The 20,706-nt window shown below is 43.9% G+C and overlaps 2 protein-coding genes, 1 long non-coding RNA gene and 1 pseudogene across 11 annotated transcripts; 2 read left to right on the plus strand and 2 right to left on the minus strand.

The window, feature by feature from the left end:
* Positions 1 to 257: 257 nt before the first annotated feature.
* LOC120643573 lies at positions 258 to 2,155 on the plus strand (annotated as a pseudogene).
* On the plus strand, positions 961 to 8,255 carry LOC120643574 (protein Rf1, mitochondrial-like). Of its 8 annotated transcripts, none has more exons than XM_039919972.1 (6): positions 961 to 2,956; positions 4,425 to 5,568; positions 5,825 to 5,936; positions 6,819 to 6,888; positions 7,014 to 7,117; positions 7,303 to 8,255. In XM_039919972.1, exons 1-2 carry the CDS (start codon positions 2,138 to 2,140, stop codon positions 4,530 to 4,532), a joined length of 927 nt encoding a protein of 308 aa, XP_039775906.1. In that variant the 5' UTR covers positions 961 to 2,137; the 3' UTR covers positions 4,533 to 5,568; positions 5,825 to 5,936; positions 6,819 to 6,888; positions 7,014 to 7,117; positions 7,303 to 8,255. The 8 variants fall into 8 exon arrangements, with proteins under 8 accessions (XP_039775906.1, XP_039775901.1, XP_039775902.1 ...); XM_039919967.1 differs by having other exon boundaries at positions 4,425 to 4,905; positions 5,269 to 5,568; positions 7,014 to 8,060; XM_039919968.1 differs by having other exon boundaries at positions 4,425 to 4,905; positions 5,332 to 5,568; positions 7,014 to 8,060.
* On the minus strand, positions 7,254 to 10,351 carry LOC120643577. Its single transcript, XR_005663055.1, has 2 exons — positions 7,657 to 10,351; positions 7,254 to 7,565 (listed from the first exon to the last, which is right to left on the minus strand). It is a non-coding gene; the product is annotated as an uncharacterized LOC120643577 (long non-coding RNA).
* A 2,310-nt stretch (positions 10,352 to 12,661) lies between these two features.
* On the minus strand, positions 12,662 to 18,192 carry LOC120643572 (tetracycline resistance protein, class H-like). 2 transcript variants are annotated; one of them, XM_039919965.1, is made up of 14 exons: positions 17,865 to 18,192; positions 17,577 to 17,688; positions 17,345 to 17,457; positions 16,661 to 16,783; positions 16,384 to 16,559; positions 14,442 to 14,517; positions 14,276 to 14,362; positions 14,089 to 14,169; positions 13,950 to 13,982; positions 13,758 to 13,811; positions 13,533 to 13,574; positions 13,350 to 13,428; positions 13,165 to 13,235; positions 12,662 to 13,055 (listed from the first exon to the last, which is right to left on the minus strand). In XM_039919965.1, the coding sequence occupies exons 1-14, from the start codon at positions 18,057 to 18,059 to the stop codon at positions 12,927 to 12,929; spliced, it is 1,371 nt and encodes a 456-aa protein (XP_039775899.1). In that variant the 5' UTR covers positions 18,060 to 18,192; the 3' UTR covers positions 12,662 to 12,926. The 2 variants fall into 2 exon arrangements, with proteins under 2 accessions (XP_039775899.1, XP_039775898.1); XM_039919964.1 differs by having other exon boundaries at positions 13,758 to 13,982.
* Positions 18,193 to 20,706: the final 2,514 nt, after the last annotated feature.

A 20,706-nucleotide genomic window follows, 5' to 3' on the forward strand; every position in this document is an offset into this window, starting at 1 on the left:
GTATGTGTATGAATGACAAAACAGAAACATGCCTGAAGGATCCACATAGTGTCGATGGCACAGTAACTAAGTAGGGGTGCGAATTAGTGCCTCTAAAGAGTCAATTACCAATACTTTACTAAATTTTCCAAAATAGCATGCCATTGTGCATTCCCATGGACATGTCTATTTTCAGTTCTGTCTTGTAGCACCGACCAAACGGCGTGGAGATATGACAGAGCGAAAGCAACCATCTCTCGTACTTGGGGAGGCTCGGTTTGTACCCAAGACCGGAGGCCGGTGAGGTAGACGACCTCTGAGAACGTACGGCGTTGGCCCACCGTCGCTGCGGCGGCGACCGCTGGCACGGTCATCTCCTCCGCCACCCCTTGCTAAGGGCGTCGCGTCGCCTCTGAAAACTCCCATCTCTTTCTGCACTCCCCTGTTTCCGTTCTTGGCTGCCTCTGAAAACAATCAAGAAAGAGGCAGAGCGGCCACCGGACCACCGGGACCTGACGCCCGGCGCCCCGCCGCCCCAACAAACCAGCGCCCCCACAAATTCCAGCCCTCACCACTCCACGCCGCGAGCGCGCGCTCCTCCGCCCCCACCGATCGAGCCGGAGCCGCCACACCCGACCCCGAGGCGGATGCAGGGCCGCCTGTCCGTCTCTCCGCCGGGCCGCTAGCCGTGTCCTGCCCGGTCGCCATGTCCCGCCGCGTGCGCGACCGATGCTTGGAGCTGGAGCGCGTCATCACCAGCCGCTTCCACTCGGGAAGCCTCGGCCTCGACGACGCCGTCAAGCTGTTCGACGAATTGCTCCCGGTCGCCAGGCCCGCCTCGATTCGCGCCATCAACCAGATCCTCACCGTCGTCTCTCGCGCCCAGGGAAGGGGCTCCTCAACCTCTGCGCTCGTCGTATCCCTCTTCAACCGGATGGTCCGTGCCTCCTCAAATAAGGTAGCTGTAGCTCCCGACCTGCGCACCTACAGCATCATCATCTGCAGTTTCTGTAGCATGGGCTGCCTTGAGCTCAGTTTCGCCGCCTTTGGTCTCATCATTAAGACGGGTTTTAGGGTGAATGCCAGAGTCATCAATCCGCTTCTCAAAGGTCTCTGTGATGCAAAGAGGGTGGGTGAGGCCATGGAGATATTGAGCTGACGAATGCCCGAGTTTGGCTGTATGCCAAATGTATTTTCGTACAGCATAATTCTAAAGGGTTTATGCGATGAAAAGAGATCTGATGAGGCACTTGAGCTGCTCCACATGATGGCTGATGATGGAGGTGGTAGCTACCCACCAAATGTTGTGTCTTACAATACCGTCGTCAATGGCTTGTTTAGAGATGGCCATGTGGACAGAGCTTACAGCCTATTTCGTGAAATGGATGACCGGGGGATTTTTCCGGATGTTGTGAATGCAGTCATTGATGGCTTGTGCAAAGCTCAAGCACTTGACAGGGCCAAGGGTGTCCTTCAGCAGATGATTTATAAAGATGTTAAGCCAGATAGTCAGACATATACTTGTCTGATCCATGGATATGCCTCTTCAGGACAATGGAAAGAGGTGGTTCGAATGCTCAAAGAAATGTCCGCACAAGGTCATCAGCCAGATGTTGTCACCTATCATTTACTGCTCGACTATCATTGCAAGAGTGGAAAATGCACAGAGGCTAAAACAATTTTTGAATATATGATTCAAAAGGGCCCAAAACCTAACACAACTGCATATAACACTCTGCTCAATTGGTATGCTACCAAAGGAGCTATTTCTGATATCCATGGTCTCTTGGATTTGATGGCAGGAAATGATATTTCACCAGATCATCACACCTTCAATATAATTCTCTGTGCGTATGCTAAAGGTGGTATGATAAATGAGGCAATGCATGTCTTTGACCGGATGAGGCAACATGGGTGGAGTCCTGATAAAGTCAACTATGGAGCATTGATAGATGCACTTTGCAAGTTGGGAAGAGTGGATGAGGCGATGCTTAAATTCAATCATATGATCAATGAAGGGGTCACTCCTGATATCGTTGTTTTTAGCTCACTAGTTTGTGGACTTTGCACTGTTGGCAAATGGGAGAAGGCTGAGGAATTATTTTCTGAAATGCTGAATCAAGGGATCCATCCCTAGGCCACGTTCTTCAACACTATAATGTGTAACCTTTGCAGAGAAGGACGAGTAACGGAAGCCCAGAGTCTCCTTGACTTAATGGTACGTGTAGGAGTGAAGCCTGACGCTATCTCATATACTATATTAATGGATGGCCACTGTTTAGCTGGTAGGATGAAGGAAGCTATGAAGTTACTTGATGATATGGTCCGAGTCGACTTGAAACCAAATGCCACTTCTTATAATACTTTGCTTCATGGCTATTGTAGAGCTGGCATGATAGATGATGCAGTTAGATTATTCAGAGAAATGTTAAGAAATGAAGTTAGGCCTGGAATTGTCAGTTATACCACGGTACTTCAGGGTTTATTTCGGTCTGGGAAATTTTCTGAAGCAAAAGAACTCTATCTCAATATGATCAAAAGTGGAATGCAGTTGGACATTTACACGTGCAATATAATTCTGAATGGTCTTTGCAAAAATAATTGTGTTGATGAGGCATTTAAAATATTTCAGAGTCTATGTTCTAAGGATTTTCAACTTAACATCATTACCTTCAGCATTATGATTGATGCTTTGCTCAAAAGTGGCAGAAAGAAAGATGCTATGGATATGTTCACTGCTATCTCTGCCCATGGTTTAGTTCCAGATGTTGGGACCTATCGCTTAATGATACAAAATCTCATTAAAGAAGGGTTGCTAGAAGAGTCTGACAATCTGTTTTTAGCAATGGAAAAGAGTGGATGCACTCCAGACTCATATATGCTAAATGCTCTAGTTAGGAGGTTGTTGCATAGAGGTGAGATAATGAGGGTTGGGGCGTACCTCTCCAAAATTGATGAGATGAACTTCTCATTTGAGGCATCTGTTAAGGGTATTATAGTCATAGCACCTAGTCTAGGGTTTGGGGTATCCTCTTATGTACTATATATTGCCCTTTGGGCCTCTCCAATACATCCAATATTTCAGCCTCTCTTCCATTCGTGACATGGTAACAGAGCTCTAGGTTTCGAATCAGCCCCCACCCTCATCGATCTCCGCTGCGCCGTCCCCGGGAGATCTTCTTCCCTCCCGGGGGCGGCATCCCCTCCAACCCCAAACCCATTTTTTCCCCCTAGTCGCCAAGTTGTAGCAGCAGCAGCAGCCTCCTTCGCGCCTTCGCCGTCCGCCCGTCGCGGATCCGCGGCCTCACCTTCTTCAGCAGTAGCAGCACATCGCCGTCCGTCCGCTCCCGCCCGTTCGCCGTCGCGCGGCCCATCCTTGCCGCCGTCGTGGCTCCTTCTGCGCCGCGCATCGGCGCGCCGCCCGTCCTCGCCGGTCTTCATCCGCGCCGCCCATCGACGTCCGCCTCCAGGCGCGCCGCTGCGGGTCCGTCCCTCGTCGCGGCGTCATCTCCGGCCGGCGTCGCGGCCCCCCTCCGCCGCCCCTCGCTGCTTCCGGTTGCCGCAGTCGTCTGCTCGTCCTCGCGGCCGCGCGTCGCCTTATCTTCATCGACCGCCGCCCATCGCAGGTGCCATATGGGCCTCATTTTGGGCCGCTGGAGGCCTTGCTTGCAGCCGCTAGTCCACTGCCTTTTGTGCTGCTCTGCTATCCATTCACATGCTGCTGCTATCACCTTTTTCTGCTGTCATTGAGGCCTATTTCCTAATCGCATTCCATCAGTGTCAAGTCTAGTGTCCAAGTCCAAGTCATACTTCACATCGTCCAAGCTATGCAGTCCACATTTTCAATGTCAATCAACCAGTCACTCTGTTTGGTTAGCCGAGTCCCGTCGATTCAGCTAATCCTGTCATGTCCTTGATGCGATATTGCCCTCTTGGTCCCTTCCGTAGCCGTTTTTGCTACACATCATGACCAATGGCCATCTTCGTCGTCATCAAGACCCATTGCTTGCCGTCTTGCAGCAGTGGTTTATCCATCATCCATTTGGTTTGATTTGACACATCTCACACATTGTCAAGTTGAAAGTCTCCAAAGCAAGCTTCCCGTCGAAGAGTCGATGTACTGGTTTGTGAAGACTTGGTTGTTCACCACTTGTGGAGGAGATCGTTCTATAAGACATGTTCAGGAGCTGCACGCTTCGACATCTTTGTTGTTTTAGGACTTTGGATGTATTAGTCATGTATTAGTGTTTCTTTCAACTCATGTACTTAGTACCACTCTTCAAATGCAACGCCATTGTATTCACGTTGCATTTGAGGGGGGGTGTTAAGGGTATTATAGTCATAGCACCTAGTCTAGGGTTTGGGGTATCCTCTTATGTACTATATATTGCCCTTTGGGCCTCTCCAATACATCCAATATTTCAGCCTCTCTTCCATTCGTGACAGCATCCACTACTTCCCTGCTAATGTCAGTTTTCTCGAGGGAGGAATATCGGCACCATGCAAAGTCCCTACCTGAAAAGTATCATTTTCTTGTGGATTTTAATAAATGAGGATTATTTCAGAGGAATTGGATTCTCAACTGTGTTTAGACATCTCTATGTGACCCCTAAATTTGTTGGAGTGATTGTCTCTCCAATGCAGTTATTATTTCTGTCTCAAGCTCTAGTTTACTTGCCATATTATGTGGTGGTCACCTTTACTCGGAGAAATGCTATCATGATAGTGCTCTTCAGTATCAAGTTTATCACCAAGTGAAAATTATCTTGTTTGCAGTTGCAGTTATGTTTAGAACAGATATCAATTTACAAGTTAATGGTACAACAAAGTTTAGATGCTTTTTGTTGCACAATTTGTTAAGGAATCATGCAGTTCCAAGGATGAAATCAATCAAAAGTGTTTACTGCTTGCAAATCAATGGATCTGGTAAGTTCAATACTATCATTCATGGATTAAGAGATTATTAACATGTGCCCATTTAAGTAAGATATAGTAACAGAACTGCGTGGATTTGTGTTTACATAAATAATTTGTGTTTATTCCTTTCAAATTTGTTTTGAGATTGTCACATAAGGAACTGCATGGATTTGTGTGCAGAAGGCAGTGCACATTAAAAACCCATGCAAATGTTTGGGGGGCTGCACAATAGAGAAGAGGGAGAAGAGAACATTTATATATTAGGTTCCTTCTCCACTGCCAAAGATGCATCTTAGTAACCTGTGTGCCAAATGCATTTTCATGAAATGACCAAGTGCCACTGCCACCCTCACTGTATATTTCTGCGTGCAGGATTCTTCACTCTAGAGCCAAAGCCTTTAATCTTTTTATCCTCCATATTCTCCTCTATGACAGCTTGCAGTGAGCAAGGTGTGAAAAATTGCAGATTCAAGGAATGTTTCAACATATATTCCCCTCTACAGGCTTTTACTATAAATATAGGCCAACTGGGGATGTGCACTTCACAGTTCCAAACCTTCATAGCTTACAAGGAGTACCAGAGCTCAGAAGCATCAGTATTCAGCACATAGCGCAACTATTGCAAAACGCACAAGAGAACACACAATGAGCTATTACGCAGCAGCTCTTCTGGTAAACTTCTAGTCGTTTCTCCATTGCCTAATGCTCTGATCTACCATTGATGCCAACACATGCTGCATGGATGATCAATCATTCAGGCTCTGTTCTCAAGGCGGTAAGGCGGACGCCTAGCAAGGTGGGGCGGCTGGACGCCTAGGCGAGCAAGGCGGGCGCCTAGGCGAGCAAGGCGGGCGCCTAGGCGAGCAAGGCGCAAATCGGTGGACGGCGCATGGACGCCTAGGCGACGCCTTGAGAACAGAGCATTCAGGTGGACGAAGCGGTACGAGAGTCGACTATGGGAGGACATATGTGGTGAGGCCAAAGGGAAGGCACCTAGCCACCATTGTGTGGCTCCATGGCCTAGGTGACAATGGAGCAAGGTACCAACTTATTGCTAGGCTCATACCGGCTTGTTCTTGTAAACTTCGCTTATTCAGATGATGGTCCTTCACACATGTTTTCTTGTGCAACTGACATTTGAATGCAAGAAACTACACTTGTCAATAAAGCAAACAGGAAAGAACTAGATTGTTGCAGTGTCGATGCGAAAACTTATTGCTTTGCATCCTTTTGCTAGAAATGATTCAAGTGTCCTTTTTGTCTGTCCATGCATGCAGATATTCCTAGTACTGCTTTGCTCAAAGTAAATAATTCACTCACACCTATTGCACACCTAACCACCTTCTGTGCTATGGACACTGATAATGCTTTCACTTTCCATTGAGAATGAATAGGAATGTCAAGTACTTATTGATTTGACATGATAACATATAAAGTGGGCTAATAGTACGCACATACTGCATGATTGAAATTTTGTGTTAGGCAAGAATCCGAATTTACAGTTCCAGTTTATGACAAAGGACTGAATTGCTGTATCTTGGTTGTGTCTCCACTATCAGAATTTCTAATGGGAGTTTTGGAGAAAAATCAGCTGATAGTAAAGCCTTTTGGTTTAGTACTACGCATTTTTAAGAGTTGTTTCCAAGTTTGTGTATTTGTCCAGCTCAGCTTTAGATGTTCTTTACCCACTTACTCTTAATTTTCTGATATCACAAGGAAATGCAAACATGAGCGTCTGGGTATGGATCAATTGATATGGATACAGATACAGCTTATCTTATTCCTCAGCCATCATGCAACAGTATCAGCATTTGCAATAGTAAAAAATCAGAATAGTGCAGCTTATTTTGCTCAGCAGTAGGGCATGCCATCTGTTCTCACTGCAATAAAGTTTGTTTACCTTGAAGTTTATGTTCATGCAGATCAAGTGAATATGTCCAACAGCAGCAACCCATCCTGTGGCTGCTTTTGGTGGATTCCCTTGCACTGCTTGTGAGTTTCTTTCATGGAACTTATCAAAGAAGTGCTCTAAATACTCTGAAATATGGTAGTATTGCAGTTTCTCTGAATTCTGAAGCCTGAAAAATGTCTGATCACTATTTTCGGGAATGAAACAGGGTTTGATGTTGAGGACACATCAATAGATGGTAGAGATGACATTGAGGACTGGATGCTTCAGCTGAATACATTGCAAACCTGCTGTCATCTGAGCCATCCGATGGTATTAATCCCAGGATCATATCATCTAATCATTGAATAAGAAGAAAATGCTAGGCCTCATAATATTTCTTTTCTGATTGCTAGACCATGAGCCCATAAGTAGTTAACATATTTATCCGTACGTTTACAGATTTACATAGTTGGATGAAACAATTGCTCTCTATTTTTCATTCCATTAATGTTCAGAACACGTGAGTGTAGTGAAGCTTGGGATCGGTGGTAGGTTGTATCTATGGTAGGTTGTACATAACTGTTTTCTTTTTTAATACAATGCTGTGGGGATCTTCCTCACAGTTTAAATTCAAAAAAAAATGTTCTTTGGTAGGTTGGCTTGGTTAGTTCTGCAGGAACATTCTCGCCTTCATCACCTTCTATCATGTTTGGAGGGGAATTCACTTCTGGAGGAACTGAACCCATGAATTCAGCAATAAGGTTCTGTGAAAGCGGACCTGAGAGGCCAAAAGCAAGAACATTAAATGAATTCATCTGCAATTTGGTGAGGCAAGAATATTTTAACTTGTGAATGGTTAAAATAGTTACATCAACTTCTTTGAGATCAACTCCATTCTCTTCAAGGAGGTTCATGAAATTGCTGAGGTTCTCTGCACATAGAAAGTAAAACACTTTGATCAAATTCTAACATTTAATAGGGTATGGTTGCTCCAAAATACCTTGACAACTCCAGTTTCTGCTGTAAATCTTCCAGTGGCTATGTAGTGCCTCCTGCTAAAAAAACTGGAATGTTGAAATACACATCTCTTTTTTGTAGATGGATAAATCAGGTTGTACAAATATATTTAGCAATGCTAAATATATTTCAGTTTCTGAAGAGATTATGTTCTTGGAACCATGTGGGAGGTTCTGTATCAAGTAAACAATAAGAGAGATTATGTTCTTGACATAATTCTGAAGAGAATGGGATGACGACCCAAGTTTTTTGATAATTTTTTATTTTTATTTTCAATGTTCTTGTATTTCAGTTTTCCAATAGCTTGAGGTAACACACGTAGGAAGAGAATATACAGCAAGTGACTTGCAGTTACTTTTTTTTTTACTTTGGGTTCAGGTGATATGAATTAGTCTAAGAGGCTGGTTCAAACATAGTTGAAAGCAAGAAAGGCTCGGGAAATTGGATGATTGATTAAAGGGAGTACATGATACATTATATAGGCAAGGGTCGTCTAGGGTTTATAGAATACACTCAACCAACGGAGATCCTTGCCTAATACATATCAATCAACCATAAAACCCATGGCAGCCCTGGCCAATGGCAGGCGCCTAAAGCCCAACGGGCCAGCCTAAATATGTCACGCTAACACCCCTCGCAGTCTGATCGTTAGCTGCTATGCACGTTCAGACTGGTCCTGAACTCCGTGAACACCGAAGAAGGGAGGCCTTTGGTGAAGATGTCCGCATATTGAGATGAAGTCGGAACAGGCAGAACCCTCAGATCACCAATAGCGACCCGCTCGCGTACAAAGTGAAGATCAATCTCGATGTGCTTGGTGCGCTGATGCTAGACTTGGTTGGAGGTCATGTAAACTGCACTTGCACTGATGTTGTTGCAGTATACCAATGTCACGTGACAGTGAGGTGCATGGAGCTCTTGAAGAAGTTGGCATAACCATGTGGCCTCGGCGACACCATTAGCCACCGCGCGATACTCGGCTTCAGCACTAGATCTGGAGACGGTGTTCTGACGCTTCGAGGACTAGGAGATGAGATTGTCCTCAAGAAACACAACATAGCCTGAGGTAGACTTGCGTGTATCCGGACAACATACCCAGTCGGCATCAGTGTAGACTCGAAGATCAGTCGAAGAAGACAGTCGCAGCAAAAGACCAAGGTGAAGAGTGCCTCAAACATAGCGGAGGGTCCGTTTGAGGGCTGCAAGGTGAGGCTCCCTGGGGTCATGCATGTGAAGACAAATTTACTGCACAGCATAAGAAATATCCCGCCGGGTGAATGTCAAGTATTGTACAGCACCAGCAAGACTCCGGAAATCTGTAGGATCCAAAACAGGAGCACCATCAGCAGTGGCCACCTTAGGATTAGTATCAACTGGAGTAGAACACGGCTTGCACTCTGCCGTCCCAGCACGGTCAAGAATGTCCAACATATACTGTCGTTGTGAGAGTTGAAGACCATCACCGCAGCACTAAACATGCACACCAAGGAAGTGATGCAGTTCACCAAGGTCCTTCATAGAAAACTCCTGCTGAAGAGCTGAGATAATCCGCCGAAGAAGATGTGGAGACGAGGCAGTGAAGACAATATCATCAACATATAGCAACAAATAAGCTATGTCCGATCCACGCTGGAAGACAAAGAGTGAAGAGTGAAGTATCTGACTTGGCTTCCAAAAGTCCAAGAGATAGCAAGTGCGTAGCAAACCGACTGTATCAAGCCCGAGGCGCCTGCTTCAACCCATATAAGGACTTGTTTAGACGGCAAACAACATCCGGATGGGTGGGATCCTCAAAACTAGAAGGCTGCATGCAATATACTGCCTCAGTCAGTGTGCCATGCAGAAAGACATTCTTGACATCAAGCTGGTGAATGGGCCATTGACATGAGAGAGCCAGAGAGAGTACTGTGCGAACAGTAGCTGGCTTCACCATAGGATTGAAGGTTTCTGAGAAATTCACACCAGGGCACTGAGAAAAACCGTGAAGAACCCAACGTGCCTTGTACTGCTCGAGAGACTCATCTGCCTGGAGCTTGTGCTTGAAGATCCACTTTCCAGTGACCATATTGGCCTCGACAGGACGAGGCACAAGATCCCAGGTGTGGTTCTGCGACAGAGCCTCATGTTCCTCCACCATTGCAGCTCGCCAATTAGGGTTAGCTAGAGCGCTACGGTAGGTGTTCGGGATGGGAGACAGAGTGGCGACGTGGAGGATGGGCCGGGCAGGCATCTGATAGCCTGTCTTGACGCGCGTCGCCATGCTGTGCTCGTTGCTCACTAGAGGGACAGCCACGATGCCCTTGGGCAAGGTCGGTGGTCCATCGGGTGCAGGAGCAGGAGCGCGCGGGCGGCGCGAGTACACCCTAGTGATCTCGCACGGCGGAGGGGCGAACGCAGGGGCCGCGGCCTGAGGTGGGAACCCAGGCGGCGGGCCACGGGGTGCAGTAGAGGCCGAGATGGTCGTGCCGGCGACGTCTGACGGGGCCGTGCGTTGCGCGGGGGACAGGGTACCTGGCGCGCGCCGCACAGGTGGGATGTAGAGCACGCGTGCCGCACAGGTGGGACGTAGAGCGCGCGCCGAGGACCCAGAGGAGGACGCCAGAGGCTCTGAGGCCCCAGGAGGGACCACGGAGGAGTCCGCAGCTGTCACATCGGGACAGGCGGGCAAGGCGTCGAGGGAGGAACCTGCAGGGAAAACTTTGTGCATCGATTCAATAGAAGCGGGCACAACGTCAGTAGCATCCAAAAACTCAAAATCCGAGGCCTGGCGAGAGCCATCACGCTCAGCAAAAGGAAAGGCAGTTTCATCAAAGATGACATGTCGCGAGATGATGACTCGATTTGTAGATAAATCAAGGCAGCGACATCCTTTATGATGAGCGGAATAGCCAAGGAAGACGCACATAGTGGAGCGGGGAGCGAGTTTGTGTGGGACAGTAGCGGAAAGGTTAGCGTAACACTTGCAGCCAAAGACTTGAAGGCGGCTTGGAGATCAGAGCGACGGCTAGCGCGGCGGCCGCCTGGGCTTCGGCGTCGCGGGTGCCGGCCATGGCCTCCTCCTCGGTGGCGTGGGAGAGCTCCAGGGCGGCGGCGTAGGCGGCCTGCTGCTCCTTGGCGAGCCGCTCAGCCTCCACAGCGGTGGCGTTGGCTTCGTCCGTGAGGGCAGGGGCGCTGGCGGAGGGGGCCTGAGGGGTGCTGGCGGCAGAGGCCTGAGGGGCGCCAGCGGCTGGTGTCTGGCCGCCGCTGGCCACAGCGTCGGTAGGTGAGGGGGGCTGGGTACCAGCCATGCGCGGCACAGCAGGAAGCTACCACGCTAGGGTAGCGGAAGAGGGGGAATCTGAGGGGAGACCTGGACTCATGATACCATGAAAGCAAGAAAGGCTCAAGAAATTGGATGATTGATTGAAGGGAGTACAGTGTACATTATATAGGCAAGGATCGTCTAGGGTTTATAGAATACACTCAATCAACGAAGATCCTTGCCAAATACATATCAATCTACCATAAAACCCACGGCGGCCCTGGCCAATGGCCGGAGCCTAAAGCCCAATGGGCCAGCCTAAATATGTCACACTAACAATAGTGATATTCAGAGTTTTCAGTAAACAGGAACATTAAGAACTGTACCAGAAATTGTTTGCTACAGAACTTCAAGTACCTGAAACAACTCAAATAAACAAGAAATAAAATAAAAAGGGACCACCAAAGATATTCAGAGTGCAAGTAGGAAGAAGTTAGAACCTCCAATGGTCTAAAATATTCAGAGTCTTCAGTTCAGACTACATGCTGTCGCTGTGTCGCATTTGTAGTCCAAGGAGAACTCTAACCAGCATTTGTGCTACAAGCGTACAACTCAACATGTAGTGTTTGTACCAATTCATTTTGTCCCGAATCCAGAACAAAACAACCAGTACCAGAAAATCTGAAAAAATGTTGTGTATTGGTAGCATAATTCACAGTCGCCTTGTTTGTTGAGCATATGTTTCTTGCCTGTTTTGTAAGGTCTAAAAACTGAAATCTGAGAACAATCAAAACGTAAAGAAATCAGTTCAACTGACCAGAACTCGTATCTGCGCTTGAACTTGGCGTCCTACTTGAGCGCCGCCTCCTTGACCTCCAGCGCTCCCACAATCCCTGACCCAGCAGAACCAGTTGCCTCTCGCGACGGCCTCGCGGCTCCTGCGCGCCAGAACAGCGGCGCCAAACAGCGGCCGGCCGGTTGGCCCGCCGCTCCGCCGCCGCCAGGGCCGGCGCCAAACACTGCATTTTGTTGATTGTTTGTGAAGATATCCTCCACTCATGGTGAAGATACCCTGCATATATGATCTGAACCTCTTGATCCTTGAGGTGATTCCTATAATTTGAGCTGTGAACTGATCTTTTTCTTTGTGGTTACAATATGAGGGGAAGAATGTTGGTGGTGATCTGAGTACGATTGAGCACAAAGGTTTATAGCTCTCTAATGCAAGTAATTTATGAATTGAGTGAAAAAAACATTTCCACATCTGATTGGCCAAAGAATGTTCGACGAGCACAGATCAATCAAGCTGGAAAAGGGGAAATGGAAATGCAAACTTCAGCAGAAATAGCACACTGCCAATACATTTTGAATTGGAAACCGTTTGTCCAGCACGAATTAAGATCTTTGCTTTGTGAATCCCTTGAAAAATACTTGCTGGATTATTCATATGCTATAAGACTATCACGCAACTTTGCTTGTCCATACCGGTGTGGAGCTAAATTTCTGAGCAGGAACTAGCATGACTTGATCAGTGAAAGAGATGGCATACTGATGGAATTACTTCACCAAATGCCAAAATTTAGCAATGTTTAAAATGCCAAGTATATGCATGCTTGTTGAGAGGAAAACCAAACGCGAGCAAATATATAACTTCCACCTCAGTTATCTATATATGTCACCATTACAACTGCTACAAACACGACTTTACATGCAGTTCGCTTGCCTGTACTAGTGTGGAGCTAAATTTCGGAGCAGGAACTCAAGATTACTTGACCAATGGCTCACTGCAAGTTCTCATTTGACTTCCGATGTATGTACACAGAAAGTGTTATACTAATACTATGTTAAAGTTGGTAGTATTTTTTTTTCAGTTTCATGGGCTCATGGTTTGGGATGATGATGAGCCAGTAGCGGTGCTTGTGCTGCTTCTTCATCAGAAACAACAAGTTTTCTGCATTTGTCGTCCTTGCTTTCAGGATTAAGTGTCCAAGCAAGGCAAAAGGAGATTGCCTGTAAAAATATTTAGCATTCGAGGAAATCTCTCGGTGTTAGTTTCTAGTCACAAAAGGTATTCATTATTGACATTTTCTATCACCCTCAGAGGAACAGAAGGACTAACCAAGAAAAAACCAGCCACAATAAAACTGAAACCTGGGCAATCGAAGGGAGCTTCCTCTGAAATGAAGTAAGCTGGGGGAAAAAAGAGGTGGAGAAAATGATGAGAGAAAAATACAAATTAAATGTGCTTGTTGCAAAAAGAAAATTTAGATTTTTCAATCTAATACACGAAAAGCAACTGCTTACAGGTTAGTGGACTCATGAATAGAGGTGCCAACAATATAGCTACAGATTGCACTGTTTCAATAAAACCTTGCGCTTTTCCCTATGAAATTAGAAACAATGAGACAATGAAATAGATGATTAGGATAAACTTTTCTGGTTTGAATTTGCAAATAAATCCAGGGGAAATCGGGTTTGTATATGTACCTGATCAGTCGAGAGTACTTCCCCAGAAATGATTGCATATATCTGCAGAATTGCACATTTTCATGTAAGCAAATTTATGATCATCACTAGAATTTGCTAAAAGATAAAAGATGAAATTGATTTCTAAAAATATTTCAGGCAGTTCCTTCCTTAGAATAAACTTTTAACCACAAAAACTTGAAGGCCGTAATGCATAGGTGAATAATATATGTAGGATGAACTTACTGCGGGTCTGGCAAGAACATGGACGACACCCAATGAAGAGCTGAAATATGGAACCTGCAGGATAAATGGAGAGTAAATGAAACAAACTTCTGTAACTGCACCTAGTAGTAAGCCCAACAATATGCAGTACTTTTCCTTTGAGTAGCAAATAAGTTGAGAACATAAGGTAAATTTATTTGATTGCACACATACCCATGAAGCCCATGCAACACCATAAAGAAAGGCCTGGAATTGTTTTGGCAGAAATCAGTAGAGAAAGATATTAAATTAGTGTATCAAATATATTAGTAAAAGCAGAGTAAAAATTCCAGTTAAATAACTTACTACTTACATAAGCAATGGAGGCGAGTATTGAAATACATAAGACGCCTTTTTCACCAACTATGTGGCTAAGAAAGGGGAGGACCAAAATCTGTAGTTTGAAAACATTACCACGAAGTCCAATTAATTAACCAGACTATGCCACGTGACATATTTATTCCACTTGAATTGATAAAAATAAAAGCTTGAAGGAACACCTGAGAAAAGATCGAACCAACGCCTACCACCATTAGAATTTCTGAGAACTGATTCTTGTCAAAGCCAAATACTGACTTTAGGTAATACTGAAAAAGAAAAGGTAATTTAGGTGCCATATATTTTTTAAAACTATATCATAAAATCCAATAAGTGAGGAAAAATTACCATTAGGACGTCGCTAATGGCAATCATGCCCAATTTATAGAAGAAAGCAACATATGAGATCCGCCTAAGTGTTTCACTATAAACACAAGAAGAACAGAAAGTAACAAAAAATGGCATTAGTAGTTCTCATGAAATCAGTGTTGAGTAGTCTATCCATTTATACATTCTTCCTTTTAGATCGGAAAAAAATCTACGTAATCCCTCCAACTATTCATGGTGGACTACTTCACCCCCCCCCCCACCCCCAAACTATAAAACCAGATATTCTACGTCCTGAACTTTCCAAAACCGGTCAAATAACCCCCTAGAGTGGTTTTGGATGGTGGTTTGCTACAGTGGCATGGTTTTGTCTTTTTATTTATTTATTTCCGCTGAATCTTTAAAAAATCATAGTAAATCGCAGAAAAATCATAAAATAGAAAATCTAATTTTGTTGGACTCCACATGAGTAGATATACGTAGTGAAGATATAATATGGTATGATTTAGTACAAAATTTTTGCTATAGCTTTAGATCTATACTTTTCTATAATTAATTAAAACAATCCATAGATGCATCTTCTATTGTCCAATTGTGGTGAAATTTTTAGGGTTGGCAAATTATTATATTCTTGAACTGTAGTAAAAATTTCATACTCATTGGATCATATATAACTTAGCAATAGATAAAGCATAGATTTAACAAGCATAAATATGAATAAATCAATAACTAAGTTATACGTTATCAAATGAGTACGAAATTTTTCTAGAGTTCAAGCATATGATGATTTGCCAACCATAAAAATTTCACCATAATTGGACCATGAAAGCTGCAACTATGAATTGTTTCAATCAATATAGAAAATTATAGATCTAAAGCTATAGCAAAAACTTCATACTAAAGCATACCATATTATATCTACTCATGTGGAGTCCAACAAAATTATATTTTATATTTTATGATTTTTTTGTGATTTACTATAATTTTACTAAAATTCAACAAAAATAAATAAAAAAAGAAAAAGACAAAACCGTGCCACTGTAGAAAAACTACCATCAAAAACCACCTAGGGCCTGGGGTTTATTTTGACAAAACTGTGCCACTGTAGAATATCCAGTTTTATATTTTCGGGGGTGAAGTAATCCACCATGAATAGTTGGGGGTTATGTAGACTTTTTCCTAAATTAACAATACCCCTCTTGTATGTTATAGTGACCATGAAACATGGAATAGGTTCCATGTTTTAAAGTGCATTCCCATTAATTCCTCCTTTTGCAGGTCTATTATTATATAGAAAAGTAAAAAAAAATGGAATGAACTTCAAGCTAGACTCATTTCTTCACTTTAATGATTAGTAAGATTATTCAATAATCTCCACATAAGAATGGTTTATTTTAAAGTCCAATCTATGCATGGCTGATTGCGTGACTCATATAGAGGCTGTAATAAAAACATTCTTTTAAAAAAGAGCGATACAGACTCTTACTGATTGACTAGTCAATTCTCATTGTATCATCAAGATGCCAAAAGGCAGTAATCTAACTCCCTTCTTAGGCAATCTATCTGTTGTCATGTTTTTTTCCTTTAATCCTTCGTGAACAAAATTTGAGTTCTGGTAAGAGAAGTGTTAACATTGATGCTTCATAAATCATTTGACACTTCGTGGATTATCATCTTTTTTGTCCTTACTATACTAATTTTCTTTAGGGAAAGAGCATTGATGGGTCACTGTCAAATCTTAGTAAATAAGGACGAAACAACAATGAATATATTTACTAAAGAACGACGCTATTCAGGTTTGGTATAAATACAAACACAAATATATCATTCACATTTCTTCCTCATGAACAAGGAAGAAAGAAACCCGAAATATATTTTACGTGAATTTCATGAATACATGAATCCCTTGCCTATTTAAAAATGAACCAATAACGTGTTTGTGTTCTGTATATTCAAGGGTTACCTGTTTTTGACAATGCTAATATTCTCCTTGATAGATTCCCACCGTTGTTTTGGTAGTTCGGCAAGCAAAGATGTAATCGAGGAATGCTGAGATGGTGTAGAGGGAAGTCTTTGAACTGTCTCAACCAAATATATTTTCATGTAGAGGACAGAACAGATCAACAAGACAATTGAGACCTAATAAACAAAATTAAAGCACTTGTAAGACTGAAACTTTGCAGGTGAAAGTAAATAATTAAAATGGTTATGCAGCTACAAGTAGCCATAATTGCCGATACCTGAAAAATCCACCTCTCAGGCAGAAACCTTGAAAACACACTGCCCAAAGTGTGTGAGGCAGTGAAAATTCCAGTCATGAAACCAAATGCAGCTGCCCTCCTTGATGGTTCTACTGCATCTGCCTAATTTAGCAGAATTTTATTAACTGTTGAGACACTATCTGCTATTCACAAACCAGAAAAAAAATGCTCCCATAACCCTCTATTTGATTACATAAATATTTTCAAAATACTTAAACTCTTAACGCACTTGAAGAATCCTATACATAATATTTCCAAACAAGAACATGGTAAGTTAGCGAAAGGGCCTCTTCTAGTGGTTAGATCACCTATAAGTAGCTCCAACAAGCCTAGTAGTTTCGACTCCTCACGAGGGCGAATTACAAACGGGCTTAGTTTAAATAAAAACTTATATAAAAAAACAGATAGGGGCCTTCCCTACTGACTTCGGTCAAAAGAGCATGGTACCTTCCCTACTTATATTACAACATATGCAAGCATTAAATTACTAGGCCCATGTTTGTGATGAAAGATACACTTACTGGCAACAGCAGGAAAGGTAAAAATTCGTTGCAAAACTTGATGGATAAAAGCATAGTACAACTCCAAATATTGCATTATAACTCAATGAATGCTATGCGTAGTTTATCTACAAATATAACGAACTGGAATCATTGTTCTCACCGTGTATGCAATAGAGAGGCAGAATATGGTTCCTTGGCCAATCATGAATGAGAGGGTACGCAGAACAAGGTAGACATACACAGCAGTCCTTGAATTATTCCATGCAAGCACAGCTGCAAGCATGAGCAACAATTAGTATCCAGTGCAAATTGTACTGCAGAATGTCCATTGACTTATTATAGTCTACTATTTTACTATTAGCTGATCATCAGAAGAGATGGGGCCGTGTTACCAAAAGGGATGATGGAAGTGGAGGCAGTTAGAAGGAGGAGAGGCTTCCGACCATATTCATCAGCTAGCTGCCCCGTCAGAGTGAGTCCTATCGTCCTGAAAATCCCTCCTGCCTGCAGTCAAGCACAGTTGATGGGAAAACATGCAAGCACCTGAATAATCCCTGCTGAACACTGTGGTTGTCCTAGCAGAACTTCAAACGGAGTGCAAAGACGCCATGAGGAGGGTATCTTCAAGCAGCTAGCTACTGCAGGAGATAGATGATGCATAGCTGAGAATGGCAGCATACCGAAGATTGGATGCCGGTGAGGTAGATGGCCTCCGGGCATGACCCTTCGTCGGCGTGGCAGAGCGCGGCGGTGACCTTGTCGACGAGCGCCGGCACAGTCATCTCCTCGGCGACCCCGTAGAGCACCAGCCCGACCATCAAGTGCAGCACCGGCCTCATCATGGCGCTCATCGCATTGACTTCTAAGACTCCCATTCCCGACTGGACTCAGCTCGGTTCTTGGTTCCTAGTTACAGGGCGTTTGGCAATTGACCAATTGCGAGAACTTCGTGTGTGTATATATATCAAGCAGCTAGCCCCTTCACTTGTTGAAAAGGACAAAAAGAAATAGCACCCAGGCTGGAGAAGGTGAGGTCAGCTATAAAAAAAATTAGCTATTATTTTTTTAGTGAAATGACACGCCAGAAAGAAAAAAGAGTGCTGCCGCACTGGCACTTTTTGTTGCCACGTTGTCACGTTTTGGTCAATATTTTGCGATACAAAGTTCCTGTCGTTACAAATGCATTCAATCAAATTTTCTTATACGAGTATTAGAGTATACTTTTTGTATTCTATAAGTAAAGTATCCATAGAGTACGTAATCTTTGGTCAAATTAAGACATATTCTAGGTATTTTTAGATACTTCCTATATCTTAACCACCATAAGATTCTGTCAAATGGACGCCTGAATTTGTTACTTCTAGTTTACAGCAGTAGCTACTGTTACACATGTTGGCGAAACTGATGTTACTACTACCATGGGTGGATGCCTGCTTGGACTCTGAATAATCTTGTTCAAGCAGCAGCCTAGCTAGCTCGATCCCCCGGCAAACAAAAACAATGGCAGGACATGATCGAGTTTGTGTCCTGATGATGATCCCCGAACCAAACAGAAACACTTTGGGACCTGCCGATCGATACGAGCTCGGCGTCGTCCAAAGCAACTTGCGATCAGCCGGCGTGTGCCGGGAACGGGGCGGCGCGCGCCCGCGCGCGGCGCGGTGGCCGCGCGCGCGTGGCCGGCGCGCGCCTCACCTGCCGCGGACGGGACGAGCGGCCTCCGCTGCCTGGGCTCTACACGACACGCGCGTGCGACGAGGAAGCTGTTGATCGATCTCTTCCTGTGGAAAAAGGCAATCCAGCCTGACCTGTTCATGCAGCAGCGTCGCCGCCTTCTATCATCACCCGGTTGAATAATTTGATCGGGTAGGTTAACCGTCGTCATTGCGTCTGGGCCCTTTGTTCCATCATCTTTGAGCTGACAGCGACCTTAATTTTTCCTAGCTGTACTAGTAGTAGCACTTAGCACGCCTGAATTGCTTGTGAGCAGCAAAGAAACCATCGGTTGTGTCTTGAAACAAAGAAACTCCCTCGTGAAAATATATATAATAATATTAGCACTTAATATAATCAAGTCCAATGAATGTTGTAAACCATTTTGTACATGGATATTCCCTCTATTTTTAATTATATATCGTATTAGGTTTGTTTCAAGTCAAATTTTGACTAAACTTATGAAAATAGTGGTCATTTCCAAAGGCGGGTGCTGGCATCACCCGTCCCTAAAAATGATTTTTAGGAGTAGGCGATGGTGTGATCCGCCCTTACAATTGGTCTCACCTAAAAAATTTATAACTTTTTCATATGATCTTGGATGAATACAAACTTTATATCCAGATTGTAAAGTTTGACGAGTTCTAAAATTTAAGGCATTTAATAGTGGTCATTTCCGGGGCGGGTGGTGGCGTCACCCGCCCCTAAAAATGGTGGTCATTTCCAAGAATGGGTGACGCCTTGTAGGAGCGGGTTACCTTTTAACTCGCCTCTGAAAAAGAAATGGGACGTTCCTACAATCATTGTTATCATTGTTGTAGTAGTGAAATAAACTCCCTTGTAAGAATATAATAATGGTGGCCATACAATCAAGTCCAATGAATGTTGTAACTGTACGAATATAGGTACTCCATCTATTTTTTACATGTTGTATTAGGTTTGGCCTAAGTCAAATTTGGCAAACGTTGACCAAACGTACAGAAAAAAATAATATTTATAATACCAAATATGTTTTATTGAGTCCACCATGAAGTATATGTTGCATAGTATAGTTGTTGCAATATTTTTTTATAGGTTTGATCAATTTGACTTAGGAAAAATATAATACGATATGTAAATAAAAATAGGGAGAGTATTCAATAAGCCGTTTGCCAATGGACCACTGCCGAGCAATTTAATTATAGCAATGAGAAAACAAGTAGCAACAGGAAATGGTGAGCCTAGGTGAGCTACGACAAGGATGTGTCAGCTTTTAATAGACAGAAAATCGGGTCCCTGCCACTTCTGTGGCTCTGCTGAGGATGTTACTCATCTCTTCTTGCAATCCCCAACCAACAAAAGCGCTCAACTACAGTCACCTGCTTCTGATAGAATTTGTGGAAATGAAAGGAACTCCAAAGTCTTCCACCAAGTGGATGAATCGGATGCGGACATAGGCGCTGCTCCTCTTATCTTTCCCTTTGGGCTAGCAGAGGAACTTCTGCTCCGGGTAAAATTTTTATTGAGAATCGGAGCTCTTTCCTTCTTCTTCTTATGTAACTCTTTTTGCACCCTGATCTTTGCTGTTTTTCGGGTTTCACCCCTCTTCCTACCCCCTATGGCTCTGTTGATATAGGGGATGTTTGGATTGTAGCCACACCGCCACTACAGTGGTTATACTAGTGTGGCGGTCACAATCCCCACAACTGTGGCGTGGTGGACTGCGGCCACAGTCCAAACACCCCCATAATCCTTCTGTAAATGTTTCCTCTTGCTTAATATGTTCAGGCTGGCCACAATGGATCCGCGTAATTCGCGTCAATAAAATAA

The sequence above is a fragment of the Panicum virgatum genome, chromosome 8K (genome assembly GCF_016808335.1).
Source record: "Panicum virgatum strain AP13 chromosome 8K, P.virgatum_v5, whole genome shotgun sequence".
Taxonomy (NCBI): domain Eukaryota; kingdom Viridiplantae; phylum Streptophyta; class Magnoliopsida; order Poales; family Poaceae; genus Panicum; species Panicum virgatum.

Excerpts from the sequence above, each read along its gene's own strand:
- LOC120643572 (XM_039919964.1), bottom strand. The coding sequence starts at position 18,059 with ATGGGAGTCTTAGAAGTCAATGCGATGAGCGCCATGATGAGGCCGGTG. Across the intron at positions 17,458-17,576 it reads CACTTCCATCATCCCTTTTG|CTGTGCTTGCATGGAATAAT; the intron begins GTAACACGGCCC and ends TCATGCTTGCAG. Across the intron at positions 13,236-13,349 it reads ATTCATGAGTCCACTAACCT|CTTACTTCATTTCAGAGGAA; the intron begins GTAAGCAGTTGC and ends TTTTTCCCCCAG.
- LOC120643574 (XM_039919972.1), top strand. The coding sequence starts at position 2,138 with ATGTGTAACCTTTGCAGAGAAGGACGAGTAACGGAAGCCCAGAGTCTC. Across the intron at positions 2,957-4,424 it reads AGATGAACTTCTCATTTGAG|GCATCCACTACTTCCCTGCT; the intron begins GCATCTGTTAAG and ends CCATTCGTGACA.